The 16,207-nt window shown below is 39.3% G+C and overlaps 1 protein-coding gene across 2 annotated transcripts in view; it reads right to left on the minus strand.

Moving 5' to 3' along the window:
- The window catches only part of PDE7B (phosphodiesterase 7B), a 269,758-nt gene that overhangs the window by 62,796 nt on the left and 190,755 nt on the right, over positions 1-16,207 (minus strand). For both annotated transcript variants that reach the window (XM_006084443.3, XM_006084444.3), the window contains one exon: positions 6,127-6,210. In XM_006084443.3, coding sequence (XP_006084505.1) covers positions 6,127-6,210 — 84 coding nt within the window. The remainder of the gene's footprint in view (positions 1-6,126; positions 6,211-16,207) is intronic.

Genomic DNA, 16,207 nt, shown 5'->3' on the forward strand with positions numbered 1-16,207 from the left:
ATCCCTTAAAATATAGCTGCTTATGTCTCTAAATATTCCTCAAAGGCAGTGGCTATGTCTCATTCATCTTGTATCTCCTGGAACACTGCCAACCCCAGGTCACTGATGAGTAGTGACAAGGAATGAGTGAAACAGTGAGGACACCATCAGCTCTGTCTTCTGCAATGTAGTGGCATTTCAGTGGCTGACCATCCTACTGGTCTGGCATTTCCGCATCTGAAGTACCGGGGAACTTGCAGCCAGAAACCCTGAGTACACGTCATGCAACATGGTCCAGGTGAGTCAGAAGGCACCACAACCACAACCAATGCTTGGCCTTTCTTCTAGAGGAAGGAAAATATTGACCTTTGAAATTGTGGGGTGCTGCCTTGGCACTCATGAGAAGTCTCAGTCCCAGCTGGCCCCTCCCTTGTCTGCTTGAGGAGCTCAGGGCTGGGGGTCAGGGCTTGGAGGAAGGTGGGATAGCATCCCCTCAGTGCACTTCTTTCAAATCACCCTATAATATTTTTTAAGGATGTGTTTATTTTATTTTGTTTTCTCTTTTTCTTTTTTAAAAGTTGAGATATAATTGACTTACAACATTGTGTAAGTTTATAATACAGCACTGCTGACTATAATCATGACCCTGTGCATTAGATCTTTAGGACTTACTTTCCTACTACCTACAAGTTTATACCTTTAAACAACATCTCATCCCATAACATTTTATTTAATTTAAATTCTTTGCATTTTGTGTGGGTCTCATTCTCATAGGTAATGTGAAAAGTTATCTTTAAGAAGATTACTGAAAGGCTGTCATCACCTACATGGAGCTCACTCTTAGAAAATGAAGTTTCTAAAGCTTATCACCGCTCTATCTTTAAGTTGGGCTATCACTTTGCACCAGGTGGTAACATACTGGGTGGGTTTTGGTTGACAATCCTTCACGGATATGTTTTATATTTTGTGTTTCTAAGGCTGTAATATGTGTTAGATGGCAGCTTTTAAAAAAGCAATTGAGTCACTGGGTCACTTATACCTTTACGTGTGTGTGTGTGTGTGTAAATATTAGTTCTATTTCAGAAATAATAAGAAAAGGAAAATATTTTGTAGCTATACTAAAATTATCTCATGCATGTGTAGCTAAAATGAAATGGCCCTGCCTAGGAAGGCAGCTATGGAGGAATAGAGATGTAAAGATCAATATTAGCAAATTAAGCTACAGGAAAACCAAATATCCAATTAACCCACTACTGCAGAGCCCAGGGCTGGGCTGGAACCCAGGCTCTCTGTGGCAGCTGATATGGATGCCCTGACACCTCCAGTGGAAGCGGCCTCTTTCCCTCAGGGTCCACAGTCGCTGGGAATATCCGCTTTGTGCGTCCCTTCCTATGCTGAGCAAGTGTGGAAATCGCATTGTTGGTCTGAAATGGTTGCCACGGGAACATCTCCACCTAGTCATTATCTACTCAGGCTACTGATTATATTAAACCAGGAGAGAAAGATGAAGGGGCCGTGCTGTAGCCACCTGTTCTGCAGAGAATTGTGATTGCTTTTGCCACATTCACCTCTGTGGCCCCATGCCTCTCTGAACACTCTTCTCTACATGTTCTCCTCTCTGGTTGCTCTTCCCCCCTCAACAGAGTTAGTGAATGAAATAAGTCTATAGGAAGTTGATATTGGTATAACAGAGCCATTACATTTCTGTTCCTCCTGCCCTGCTCCAGTTCTCTCATGTGGAATACAAATAATTGTTACTCCTTCTCTCCCTCTTCTCTGCCCGTCCATACTCAGGTGTAGCAATAACTGTCCTCTTTAAAGGCTTATCATTCCTGTGTTCCACACAATGGTGCTGAAGGCACGTTTCCTGCTACTTATCCAGAGAAGCCTCTGAAAATACATATAGATGCCCCTTTTTCAAATTGCTTGAAATATTAACAGGAAATGCAACTGGCTGTTAACAAGTAACTTTATCTTACATATATGTTAATGGGCAAATGGATGGATCTGGATAAATATCATTAGGAAGATTTTCTCATCTTCATTTCTAGAATGCAGGTGACATTTGAGAGGTGTTGTCTCCAAGTAGTCTTTTGGGGAAAAAACTACATTATCCATTGGCCTTGTAATTAATTGTTCAAGCCAGATTATTTTGGGAGTGAAAGGTGGCATTATTAATAAATATGCCTGGACAACAGGTGCAAACTAGAACTATGCCAGGCAACCAGGTATATATTGTCACCTATTATGTAGACAATAAGTACATGGGCATTGTAGTACTGTGCCCTCAAAAATATGGGGAAAGGGATACCTCTTCCAGAAAAAAATTGTGAAATTAGAAATTATAATTGTGGAGTCTAAAATCTGGGTCAGGCCCAGCTGGCATGGCTCAGTGGTTGAGCATCGACTTATGAACCAGGAAGTCATGGTTCAATTCCCTGTCAGGGCACATGCCTGGGTTGTGGGCTTGATCCCCAGTTGGGGGTAAGCAGGAGGCAGCCTATCAATGATTCCTTCTCATCATTGATGTTTCTATCTCTCTCTACCTCTCCCTTCCTCTCTGAAATCAATTAAAAAATATATATGTACAATCTGGATCAGTAAAAGAGGTACCATTTTGTTTATACTTCTGTCTCATTTAATTTAGTCAATGTGAGTCCATTTTTAAAAGTAAAGAAATGGCACTCGAACTGAAAAGAAAAAAGTGATATTAACAAAGAAAAATAGACTGGACTGAATGTGCCTATGTAGAGGTCATAAAATCTTTTGAATTCTGTTTAAAAATCTAAGTTAGGGGTTGGCAACTTTTGTGTATAGGCCATACAGTAAGTATTTTTGGCTTTATGGGCCATATGGTCTCTGTTGTAACTACTCTTCCATCATAGAGTGAAAGAAGCTGCAGATAATATGTAAACAAATAGGCATGGCTGTGTTCCAATAGAATCTTTTTTTCCCCAGGTTATTTAAAAATTTTTTATTGAATTTATTGGGGAGACATTGGTTAATAAAATTATACAGGTTTCAAGTGTACAACTCTATAAGACATCATCTGTATATTGTACTGTGCATCCACCACCCCGAGTCAGGTCTGCTTCCATCACCATTTATTCCCTTTACCTTCTTTTACTTCCCCCTCCCCCCTTTCCCTCTAGCAATCACCTTACTATTATCTGTATCTGCTTTTTTCTTTCTTAATCTCTTCACCTTTGTCACCCAGCCCCCTAACCCCTTCCTCTCTGAGAGCTGCCAGTCTGTTGTCTGTATCTATGAGTCTGTTTATATTTTGTTTGTTAGTTTATTTTGTTCATTAGATTCTACATAGAAGTAAGATCATATGGTATTTGTTTTTCTCGAACTGACTTATTTCATTTAGTCTAATACTCTCTGGGTCCATCCATGCTGTCACAAAAGTAAGATTTTTATTGATTTCAGAGAGGAAGGGAGAGGGAGAGAGAGAGAGAAACAACAATGATGAGAATCATTAATGATGAGAATCATTGATCGGCTGACTCCTGCACGCCCCCAGTTGCGGATCAAGGAATCGACCCGGGACCCTTCAGTCCACAGGCCGATGCTCTGGCCACTGAGTCAAACTGGCCAGGGCAGATTTCCTTCTTTTTTATGGCTGAGTAGTATTCCACTGTGAGAATGTACCACAGCTTTTTTATCTACTCATCTACTGATGGGTACTTGGGCTGCTTCCAAATCTTGGCTATTATAAATAACACTGCAATGAGAAATCTTATTTACATAACAGGCAGGGGTGGGGGCACAGATTTGGTGCATCAGCTGCTGTTTGCCCATCCCCGATTTAATACTTAAAAACTTTGTTCTGATAGAAGGAAAGTTATTTTAGATATTAATTCTGACATTTCTTGATCTGCTGTGACAAGTAGGGGCCATGGCTATAGGGACCAATGGAAATGTTCAATGGGCCTTACTATTCAACGTACATTTTTGTTGTGCATGTTCCAACCATTCAAGGCATATATTGAGGTGGATGACGGAGAGCAAACACCCAGGAACATTCTGGACAGGGAATATCAGCCATGTGGGTTTCACAAAGCATATTAGAAGGATTCAGGGATGCAAGACACAGGGAATAGAGGCCATGGTGATTCAGATTTTCTTACAAATGGTTTAAAAAATAAGCCCAACAAATGCTAGCAAAACTGAAAGCACCCAAGGAAAATGAAGTCTTGGATCTCTGCCTATACTTGGGAAAAAACGACTCAAAATTATGGAAAATGATATTTAAAAACTCACTTTAAACTAGTGGGGTACTTTCTGTGTAGAATTGGATTCCTGTTTTGTTAGTAAAAGGAAAGTTTTAGGAGAAAATGTTCCTTAGGCATTTATTTTAAAATCTTTAAAAGTTATGTTTAAAATGTTTCCCTTTAGGCAGAAAGCACACTAACAACTCAGACAAACTGCAACAAAAACATGACTAAGAATTAAACAGAGTGCACATGAAGAAGCAGGAGATATGACCTATATCATATCTCACTATGTGACTGTACATAACACAGATATCCATATACCTTCTGTTACCTACTAACAAGCTGTTTAATTGAAGGCTAAGTTAGGAAATTGTGGAGAGTGACCACAGTAATGTTACTGGTTCTAGTCTCCCTAACAAGGTATTCGGGGCATTAGACAACGAAATGGATAATGCCACAGAAAGGAAGAATCTCAGAGGGCTTCAGTACTATCCGAGCTGTTCAGCTAAATGTAAGGAGCTAATGACATTTATAATCATTTAATATAATCCTTCTGAGGGGACCCTTTAATCTATTTGGTAAGTTAACAATAGATATTGGGAGCTCAGTAACTATAAAGAGAAAATCCTTTAAGATCTTGAATTAGATTGAAATAGATTAGGGATGTGTTTCATACACGGAGGGAGTAAAAATGGAGACCATTTATAAAGCCCAATACAATAAAGGCTAATGAATATTCCTTTGCATGTGTTCCTGGGAAAGACAGTGAAAGAGTTCTTCAGAGTGGAGTGCTGAGCAGAGGAGAAAGAGGATTTCAGGATGGATAGACAACAGTGTCTCTAGTATAGAAAGAATTACTCCAAGTCTCTGTGTCCCTGAAACACTGAGAAAACAGATATTGCACATTGATACGGGAGGTGAACAAGCCAGAAATACAAACAAATCCATCTCCTGTTGGCCTTTTAAGGATCTAAGGATCAGAAAGAGCCAGTTCTAATTTCTCCTAGTCATTTCCAAGGGTCGAGGTAAATCAAATTACCTCTTTAGCTGAACTTGTTTATGCCAAAGGAAAGTAAAACTCTGTAGGTACAACCCAGCACTTTGAAATTTATAGATTGGAAGTGATATGAGAACCAAACACTGAAAACCTTGGAGCAAACTGTGAGATTTATCTACTTTCTTCCCCCACCTCCAAGTCCAAAGTGAAGAAGGATTATGATCGTTAGGAGACAGGCAATCTGGAGGGGTGACTGGTCACTGGTTTGGATTGCCAAAGGAATTTGAGATTAAGAGAATTATGAACTAGAGGTGGAGCAAAACTCCAAATGAGGACCGATATATGAAGGGGAAAGGTAGAAATAAGTGAACTTTCGAGGTAGTCATAATGGAGGAAGCAGCAAATGCAGACCTCACAGTGGTGAAGGGTTTTTGCCAGGAACCCAAGAACGAACCATAGGGATTTAGATTAGACAAAGAAGGGAGAATCAATATTGGGTAGATTACTAAGGGCAGCTTTAGAATAGGTTTCCTTATTTTATGTATATTTTTATATAAATTATAGAATTTATGTAATTTAGATAAATTTATATAATTTAGATAAATTATAAAATTATAGAATTTTATCTAGTCTAATAGCTGAAGGTAGAGAGAATATGCTGGATAATGACAACAATAGTTTCCTTGTGTAGAGCTTCACTTTTAAGACTTACATATATATTTTAAAACTGACATTATCTTATTTGACACCCCCTCCCCCAAATCTCTGAGAAGGCAGGAAATCTAAAGACAAAGGGTTAAGTTCCACTTGGGAGGGGAGAGATGGAGGAAGGAAGGCAGACCTCAGAGGGTTTTGAAGTTCAGAGGGAAGTTAGATTTTTTTTCAAAAAAGAAAACATTTGTTCCTTTCCAGGTACACTTGATTACTCACTGTTAAGTAGACGGAAGTCAATGAATGGGTAGGAGCCGCGGCGTTCAGCAGGAACCCCCGTCTGACCCCTTAGTCGTACATCTCCTAGAAAACAGAAGGGCCAAACAACCGTTTGAAAACGTTGCCCAGTGTATTTATTCAATTTTCCTCTGTAAATCCTCTTACCCACTTATATCACTGGAACCAACACCAATATCAGGAGAAACATGATTTCCATTCATCTTGCTTCAGATTGTGCCATGTACGAAGGGATATTTAATGAATGCTGAGCCTAAGGAACTTGGCAAAACTAAGAAATGAAGCAGCGTTCTCTTTTATAATTTGCCTGGAAGATGGGACTGTGAAAATTATAGTAATTTACAAAGTTTTCATAGCCTTTTTATCCTTCCAAGGGTCATTAAGATGAAGCATCCTAATTTGGAAGGACCAATGGTGTGCTGGGATTAGAGCTTTTATTCTTATTAGACATTTGATCACCCAGTGTCATTCCTCTTGGACCTAGCACAACTGTTTTCTGACTGGCGTCCACTTTCCTGGTTCCCCAGGTTGTATCATTGATCTGTTTCAGAATCTGCTCAGAGGAAGGCTAGCCTAGCTCCAGGCACTTCAGACACAGCCTCCCTTGGACATATGATAGCCTGTAGAGTTTCTACAACTTATTTGTAGGTTTCTTTTAATGTCTGTGTTCACTTTCCTTTTCGGTGTGTCCTGCTTTCCAGACGAAGGGAGGTACTGAGGTAGAGTGGAGGGAGCCAGAATTTTAGAATAATGTAGACCTTGGATTAAGTAGGCTCTGAGCCTCCATTGCCTCACTTCAAGGTATCATTGGTTGGAGAATATAAAATAACACTTGCTGCCTCGCAATAAATGCTGCATTGACTTCCTTATACAGTTCTGCAAATAGGGATTACTCGTATTACATGTTCTGCATTTCTCCATAGTTCTTTGTGTATTGTCTAGTACTTAGCAGATTCTAAGTGATAAAAATAAATAGAAAGACCAAATTCCCAATTAGTACATACAACATGAAATCAGAAGAGAGGTATAAGTACATTAGACGTAATATATTGCTGAACATTGGAACCAGGAAAGTTTTCTTTTATGAGTAATGGGTCCTCTCCCATGACCCACTCTTTTCCTGACATGAGGTGATACTGTGGCCTCAGCCTACGAGTGAAGAGGAGGAACAAGTCTTTCTAACTCTTGGGGTTAACTAGTAACTGGGCGAGATCCTCACTGGCCATAACTCATGCAATTGACAATGTTTAAAATAACCCTCACAGATGGGCCTTGTGTGCACCTGGGCTTATAAACTGCAAGCTCTGAGCCTTTGGGCTACTCCTTACTTTGAATTCTATATTGGTGCCTTATTTAGTGCTAATCTGATACTGTAGTGACATATTGATATTAAAGAATATTACAATTTATGGAGTATAGTGAAGAGGGAGGAGAAGGGAAGATATGGAAAAGAATATTTGAAATATAAATATAAGATGATATCAAATTAGGGAATGCTGTCAGCACTTGATAAGTTCATGGGGGTGGATGGTCAATAGAGTTGAAGGGTTTACTTCTCAGCAGTTGTCTTGAGCCCCCTCAGTTTATAAATCTCTCAAGAGTTTACAAAGCATATTCACAAACCTCCCAGTATATTCTTTTTCTGGTTTAATCTCATTAGACCCTCACATTAGCTTTGTGAAGAGAGTCACTATTATTCTACTTACTTTATAGGTGAGAAAAATAGAGGCTCAGAGAAGAAAGTGAAGGACTGTTACTCACTCTCCTAACCCCAGCTCAAGGCTCAGGTCCCTTAAAGGCACTCAGTAGATGTCTATTGACTTTAATTGACTGCCTGAGTTTATAGTGCTTTAAACTTATAATTAGTCGAGCTAGTCCTTAAATCTAGGTTGTTAAACTTCATAGGCAGAGCTCTCTCTCCTCAATACCATTGGTTTCTAACCTTTTAGAGTGGGCATAGCCGGTTTTTAAAATGAAAACAAAAATCACAGACTGCTTATGCTAGAAGCTGTATTTTTAATAGCCATGTTAAAATTATTTAACATCCCAGCCGGCGTGGCTCAGTGGTTGAGCATCGACCTATGAACCAGGCTATGCCTGGGTTGCAGGCTCCACCCCCAGTGAGGGGCGTGCAGGAGGCAGCTGAGCAATGATTCTCTCTCATAATTGATATTTTGTCTCTCCCTGTCCCTTCTTCTCTAAAATCAATAAAAATTATTTTTAAAAATGACATAACAAATTCAGCACTGCTTGTAAATGAATTTATATTTTATGAATGACAGTGAGCTAGACATATACTTGAAAAACTGCATAGATGAGACCATGTTAATTTGGCTTACAAAGCCTGCCTGGCTTATGGATTTGCTGACCTTTAGGGCTTCTCCTAGGCGTTTCAGGCTCACCAACTGGAAATCATTTCTCTACTAGTATTTTTTCTCACTATTACCAAAGAGTTCTCCTGGTTTTGCTGTCTTGAGAGCACTATGTTCCCAGAAAACTTCTGTATAATATTAAGGTACATTTTAAGGCCTCTGCCAGAAGTTATTCCATTTGTCCATCTGAGAGTATAAAGCAGAGGAGGGCCATTACCATGTAAGACTTTAGAGAAACTGACAGGTGATAGAACCATGAGGCAGAATTGATAAAAAGAGTGACATGCTAGGAAGCAGGGAACTCCTGTTACTGAGAGGATCAGCATTTCACCATATTGGGTGACCGAGGGAAAATTAAGAACCATTTTGAGGTCCAGTTTTCTAATATTCAAATCAGAATAATTATAGCAGTTTTGCCTGTTCCAAGGGGTTGTTGTGAGGAAATTATAAGGTGCATGAAAATAAGATGATAGTTAACAAGTACTGAATACTTACACTGTGCTCAGTATTTTACATATGTTTTCTCATATCATCTACCCAACAACCCAATTAAGTAGGTATGATTATTAGACTATTGTACAGGTGAGGAAACTAAAGACAATGGACATTTGATGATTTGTCTGAGATCGTAGAGTGAATAAGTATGGAGCTAGAGCTCAAACTCAGAATTGGCTCCAAACTCCATCTTCTTACCCATTTTTCCAGATTATCAGGATAAACAAAATTATATAACCAATTAAGCATTATCTTTTTATTACCCAAATGTAGCCTTTGATTACTCTTTGCCAATAAACCAACTATATATTCATCATGAATCCTGGAAACTGAATACCAGGGCAATTTACTTCCTTGATGAATACGAGAGTTGATCAGATGGATGTTGTTTATTCGAATAGTAGTCCAGGGATATGGGCTATAGAATAAGACAACCAGATCCTGCTCTGGATCAACAAAGCATCTGTTATTTTCAAATAAGAAATGGGGAGCAATTATTCAGCAACACTGAAATTACCTGGCAACTAATTTACTCAAGCTCTTAATTAAGTAGAATTTTCATGATGCAACCTCACTTTTGGAAAAAAAGACAAATAACAATGCAGTAACTTGATAGCAAATATACGTAAACAAACAAACAAAACAAATAAACGGCAACAACTACTACAAAACCCAAACCTGAAAGTTTCCTTTCAGTGCTTATACTGTCTATAACTACAATTCCAGTCTTGAAGAGAATTACTCATAAATCTAATAACGGCCTGTAGATGTAGTAAATAGCTGTTTTAGAAAAGGATTAAATTATAGTTAAAAACTAGTAAAGCAGGAGGCAGGACAATTTTAAGTGGGCTAACAATGAATGCATTTTAGACATTTTCCAACACACCATATCTTGAGCATTTCATTTCATTGAAACTCTAATATGGTAAAATTACGGTTTTAAGTATATATTTATAATATAGAAAGATCTTGCTCCTTCTCCTTGCTTTCATGAAACCCTTTGGATGCTAAATTGCTTCAATATGCTTGTGGGAAGAGAGAAATAATTCAGTAACAACAGCCCCCGGAGGAGCAGAGGCCACTGGCTGGTGTCCGAAGAACAGAACAAGTGGCGTCCTGCTGGACTGCTTTTACTGGCCTCAGCCTCAGGCAATCATCTATTTACCTAAGGCCTTATATCCAAGCTAAACAATTATTTTGACTATTCATTAGGCCCTTGTTTAACTTAAGCAACTCTCGTTCTGGCAAAGGAAAGGTGCTGTGGAAGCAGGGTAGGAAGCGTTGACAGCTCAGCCGTGTCCTCAGTCTGTTCTCATTGTGTTCCAAAATGAAACAAACAGCAGGGGAATTCTTATTTTGAAAGGGCTGCTCCTCGTTTGCCCCTTCAGGCTGAAAACATAACATGTCGTCCTTGAGTATGTATTTAAGGCTGCAAACACAGGCAGCGAGCTGAGCTCCTTGGCTCCAGGAACCAAGACCTGGAGTCGGCCACTCACCCTCCCAGGGGACGTGGTTCCGGGATGGACCTCTTGCCCACTTGGCTCGCGGGCTGTCTCTGTTTAATAAAAGCTTGTGCTAGGAGCAGAAGTTATGTGGCCTCTTATGTAACTGGCAACGGGAGTGGAGACTCTGATGGTGATGACAACTTACAGTGGCTGAAACACGGGCCACATGACTAGAACCAGACTCTGGCCCCATCGTGGTGTCAAGGTCACTTCAGGGTGGGGGAAGAGGGTAGGAAAGGGACAGAGCAGTTGCATCTGAGACGAATGAAGAGGATGATGGTGATGGCGGCAGAGAACACGGCATAGAGACTCAGAGCAGGGGTGTGGCGAGGAGGGTGGTAGTGTGAGAAAGATGCAAGCCCAAATACAGTGGGAGAGGAGAAGCTCTCACAAAAGGAATCCCTTTTGAACTTTCTTAGGCATTACTAATTCATGTCACTGCTGCAAACTTACAAAATGAAGGCAGAGAGAACCCAGATATCCAAATCTCAGTCAAGCACATTCACCAGCCGGCAGCTCCGAATATCTCAGATGACTACTCTCAATTAGCAAAGTGAATTATTTCTCTGAAGATGTTTATCTAGTCTAACAAAGAGGAGGAAGTGAGTGCAATTTAATCACTCCCCAGATTTATGGGACAGTCCAGGCAGCCAGTGGAGATAACTCAGGCAGAGATGACTGTTCCCAGTGCTATGAGCTCCCATGAGGTCCAAGATGGCTGATTGGACCCAATTCCTCCTCTGGAGGTTCAAACCTGCTTTGCTTTCTTGAGTGAGTCTGGGCCTGTCTGGTCACTAAGGGCTACGTGCTGACCGGACTGAGCAGGAGGCTTCCTGTCCATTGATCTCTTGCACTAATTGTGTGTTCCTGGGCTGTCCCTGAGAGAGCTCTGCGTGTAGGAAAGAGGGGAACCAGGAGTTAGTTGTCCAGAAACCACACTTTTAGTAAAAGAGACAAAGGTTTCCATGCATGTAAAAGTTATTTCTTCTCTTTGTAAAAACCTTATCTTTATATTAAAATCTAGAAAAAGGAAATTTCAGCAAGTCAGAATCTCTAACATCTCTAACCAATACAATATGACATTGCAACTTTAGCTTAGAATTATTAGGTATTTGTGACAAATGTGCATGTTGGGACTTGAGTGCTGTGAAAATGAATATCAGCAGGTAAAGAAGATGTTAACTCAGACTAGACATTCTTCAGCTAGATGGTTTTACAGAGGGAAAACTAGGAAAAAAGTTTTAATCACCAAGAAGACAGGTATCTAATAAAAAAGGTATTGAAAAAGAAGCAGCAGGAATGCCTAAAGAGAATTCTATGAAGCTGTAAAAGAAAAAACCACAAAGAACATGTCTTCTTATAAAGACTGAAAATAAAGGGAATAATTTGAGGAGTTTTTTTTAGGGAATATGTGATCTGGGTCTGCCTTAAGTAAGGAAAATAATGTAAGCTTGTACATTATTCACTTATTTCTGGGATAGTGATTTTTATTGCCAGAATTGTATCAAAACAAAGTGTTTTTTTAATAAATGCATAACACACACACACACACACACACACACACACACACACACACACACACACACAGAATACCTGGCACACTGTAGGCACTCAAAAACCAGTAGCTATTTTTCATATTTTGTTACTATTCTTCTGAGATTCCTGCCTCTCCTCAACCTTCCTCACCCATGATAGTATGGAGAATAGATTGGAGTAGGGCAAGAATTACTAGTTAGGAGATCACTCTAATAGTTCAGGTGAGAAAAGATGGTAGCTTGGAAAGGGTGATGGTACTGGTAGAGAAGTGAATAGAATTGACATGTGGTGAGGAATTGCATGAGGGCTGAGGGACAAGGAAGTATCAAGGATCACTTCTGGATTCCTGGCTTGCATAACTGGATGATTGATTATGCTAATCACAGGAATGGCAAATCTAGAAGAACCATATTTTGGGGAAAAGTTTATGAACTCAACTTTGGCCACACTGAGTTTAAGTGTTACTGAGATTTCAAAGCAAAATATGGGTCTGGGACCCTAAGGAAATGTCTGAGATGGAGATATAAGTTTATAAATCAAATAAAATTGTGAGCATGTATGAAGTTGCCTAGGAAATGGGGTAAGAAGTGAATAGGGCCTAAATCCAGCCCTGAGCAGCTGAAACACTGAATATCTTGCTGGAGGAATAGTCAATAAATGAAGGAAGGACAACCTTGGAGGTGGGAGGATATCCAGAAGCTTGTTATGTCATGGAAGAGAGTGATTCAAGAGGGAGGGGATGGTTTTCACATAGAGCTTGCTGAAAGGGCAAGTGAAATTATAACTGAAAGAAGTCCTTTGGACTTAGTTGAGCGACTGTAGTGAGAAATAGAAGCAGAGTTCTTTGGACATTGTGTAGAGCTGGGAAACTGGGAAAGTTTTCTTAAGAAGTTGATATTTAGATGGATCCTAAGTGATAGGTAAATTTTTGAGAAGTAGTACTTTATAGTATTGGCTTCCAATTGATCCAACTATGGTCATTGGAATGAAGGGAAGGGATTTTTAGGGAAAAATCATGTGGATCTTAAGATCAGTAGTAATCTCTAAGGATGATATTAATAATTAGAAAAGTGAACAGAGGATAAAACAGGCCAGGTCATGAAAATACTTATACATTTTTGCAAAATATAATGATGCCCTGTTTAGTCACTTGCTATACTTAAATATACTTCAAGGAAAAAATATCTAGTGGGAATTATTGCCAAGAAAAGTTTTTGTTTAGGAAAAAAGGATGGGCACATCAATGAGAATAAATATAATTAGTAAGATAAAATACCAACCAAATCCTAATATTGCTGAATAATTTTTTGTGTTTTTGGACTGTGAATAATTTGAGAGAAGCGTTTTAATGTATTGTTTGTTTTCATGTGCTTCTGAACTTCCTGATTCTGGCTGGGAACAAGGACAAACCTGCCAAAATACTGCAAGAAAATATGTTGCTGATCACGGGCAGGAAATACTCAAAGTCCCCCGAGATAGCCTGTTCTTAGGAGACTTCCACACCAAGTCTGCTGACCTCAGAAGGAGCATCAGGCCACCACACTCACTGCTGGAGTCTGCTCAGAGCCAGGAGGTATTTGGGAGTTCTTCATTCCAGGAGTTTGTGCCAACATGGCACTTGGGATTCTTTTCAGCTCTAAGTGTTGTTCATTTTTTGTTTGTTTTTCAGAAGGGAAACAGATGGCAAAAACTGGACTCAGTAGGGAAATGGTTGAATTGGTTATTTTATATCCATGTTATAGGATGTTATTTTGCCATTAAAACCAGTTACTCATATTTCTATAGTCATGGCTAAGACTTATTGAGCATTTAGTATGTGCTAGGTGTTGTTGGAATTACTTTCATGAATTAACTCAGTTAGTCCTGTCACTAACTCCCTCAGATATAAGTATACTCTGTTGTCAATATCATACCTGAGAGACAGAGGTGTTCAATTACACTTTCAAGATGACATGGCAGGTGAGCATGAAGGCAGATTTGAAACCAGGGTGACTGGCTCCACAGCCTGTGCTCTTAACTAATATGGTACAGTCCATGTTACAATATGTCTTGGTCTGAAGTGAGAGCCATGATATAATGTTAAGGGAGGGTAGGTATTTAGAAATTGTTTCACCAAGTAAAGAAATCAATAGCATGAGAAGCCATTTACTACCTCTCTGAACTTGGTAAGTCTTAAACATTCTGGGCCTTAGTCAATCTTCTGGTTTGCTAAGTAGGGACAATAATATCTGCCCTGTATACCTCACAGAAAGTAGGAATCAAATGAAATCACATGGATAAAAGTGCTTTGTCAATCACTTTGTAATAAAGTTTTTTCATTTTTTTAAAGAATATTCTGCCTTGTAGGCATGGCTCAGTGGTTGAGTATTGACCTATGAACCAGGAGGTCACAGTTTGATTCCAGTCAGGGCTTATGCCTGGGTGGTGGGGTGTGCAAGAGGCAGCCGATCAATGATTCTGTACCATCAGTGATGTTTCTATCTCGCTCTCCCCCTTCCTTCCTCTCTAAAATCAGTAAAAATATATTTTTAAAAAGAATATTCTTATTGATATTGCTATATAAATATTAAGCATACATAATACACTACATATTATATAAATTCTACATTGTATTATCCTATATATAAATAATATTGATATTGCTATATAAGTCTAGGTCAGTGTTAAAGTGTATTCAAAGTGAATAACATTATTTTTTGATATGTATTAAAATGTGAATTAAGGGTGTTATAGTCAAATATTCCTGGGAAACATAGAGGTTTAACAAAATTAAACTTAAAAATATTGCAAGTTATCTGCTAAATTGTATTTTTCCTAACCCCCACCCATTGCTCACATTCATATATGTTGAAACCCTCACCCTCAGTACCTCAGAATGTGACCCTATTTAGAAATAGGTCCTCTAAAGAGGCAATTAAGGCCATTAGGGTGGGTCATAATCCAGTCCTACTGGTGGTTTTTTAAGAAGAGAAAATGGGGATACATGAGGAGATGCCAGGGATGCACAGCAGAGAGAAAAGACCATGTGAGGACATAGCAAGAAGGTGGCCATCAGTAAGCCAAGGAGAGGGGCCTCAGAAGAAACCAACTATGTTGCTACCTTGATCTTGGACTTCCAACCTCTAGAACTGTAAGAAAACAAATTTCTGATGTTTAAGACACCCCAAGTCTGTTGTATATTCTTATGATAGGTGAAGAGGCTGCTTTTACTGGCAAAGAAGGCTCGTCAGCATTGAGGGTTTCAAAATTCCCGCTTCATCAGGGGCTTCATGTCCTCATTCCACTTTTCAGGATCCCATTCCATCTAATCAATGCCCTCATTTTAACAGTAGACCACTTGCCATGTTGGGAAATCAATTTGTGTTGTAATCCAGCCACTAGCAGGATAAGATTCTGGGCTTGGTTTTCAGAAATCTCAGCTCTGCAGCTGTAGGAAATGAATCTCTTTCAGGGCAGACATAGAAGCTTTCCAGTCATTTATGCAGCACTTCAGGTAATAATCTGAATCCCTTAGCTCAACCTTTTCTTTCCCTACTTTCTTCAGCAACATTAGGAGCCATCAGCAAATCTCATTATACTTGTTAGTGTGACAAAAATGCTCAAAGGAAACACCTACATGGTTACCCAGAAACTTGTAAGATTGTAAGTGCTGATTAGGAGTACCCTATGTTGATATTTTGTATATATTATGGCCACATGGACTATCAGCGCTCTCTTTACTATGGGAAATAAAGTAGTTAGTATCTTTAAATCTAATCAGATTAGAGAGTCAGTTCTAAACATCTGAAACTGATTCAGAAGACACATCCTTAAGATTCTGTTCCTCTGGAACCACTCTTGGTACCAAAATCTGTATTAGTCAGCCATTTATTTGGATGATACTGACTAACACATGTGAGATCTTTCAGATCCTTCAATGTAGTAATGTTCACTGTGAATATCTGAGAAGGTGAGATCATCCAGCCTTTCCCAAACACAGTTGTCCACAAAACATGTTTTTTCAAGTATTTTCTAAGATGACTGTTTTGGGGAAAATACTTAAAATACATACTGTTCTACATGGAGATTTTGTGTGAGTGGGTGAGTGACTATGAATGTGTGTGTGTGTGTGTGTGTGTGTGTGTGTGTGTGTGTGTGTGTAGTACGTAGGTTAAA

Source organism: Myotis lucifugus, unplaced genomic scaffold, assembly GCF_000147115.1.
Source record: "Myotis lucifugus unplaced genomic scaffold, Myoluc2.0 scaffold_11, whole genome shotgun sequence".
Classification (NCBI taxonomy): domain Eukaryota; kingdom Metazoa; phylum Chordata; class Mammalia; order Chiroptera; family Vespertilionidae; genus Myotis; species Myotis lucifugus.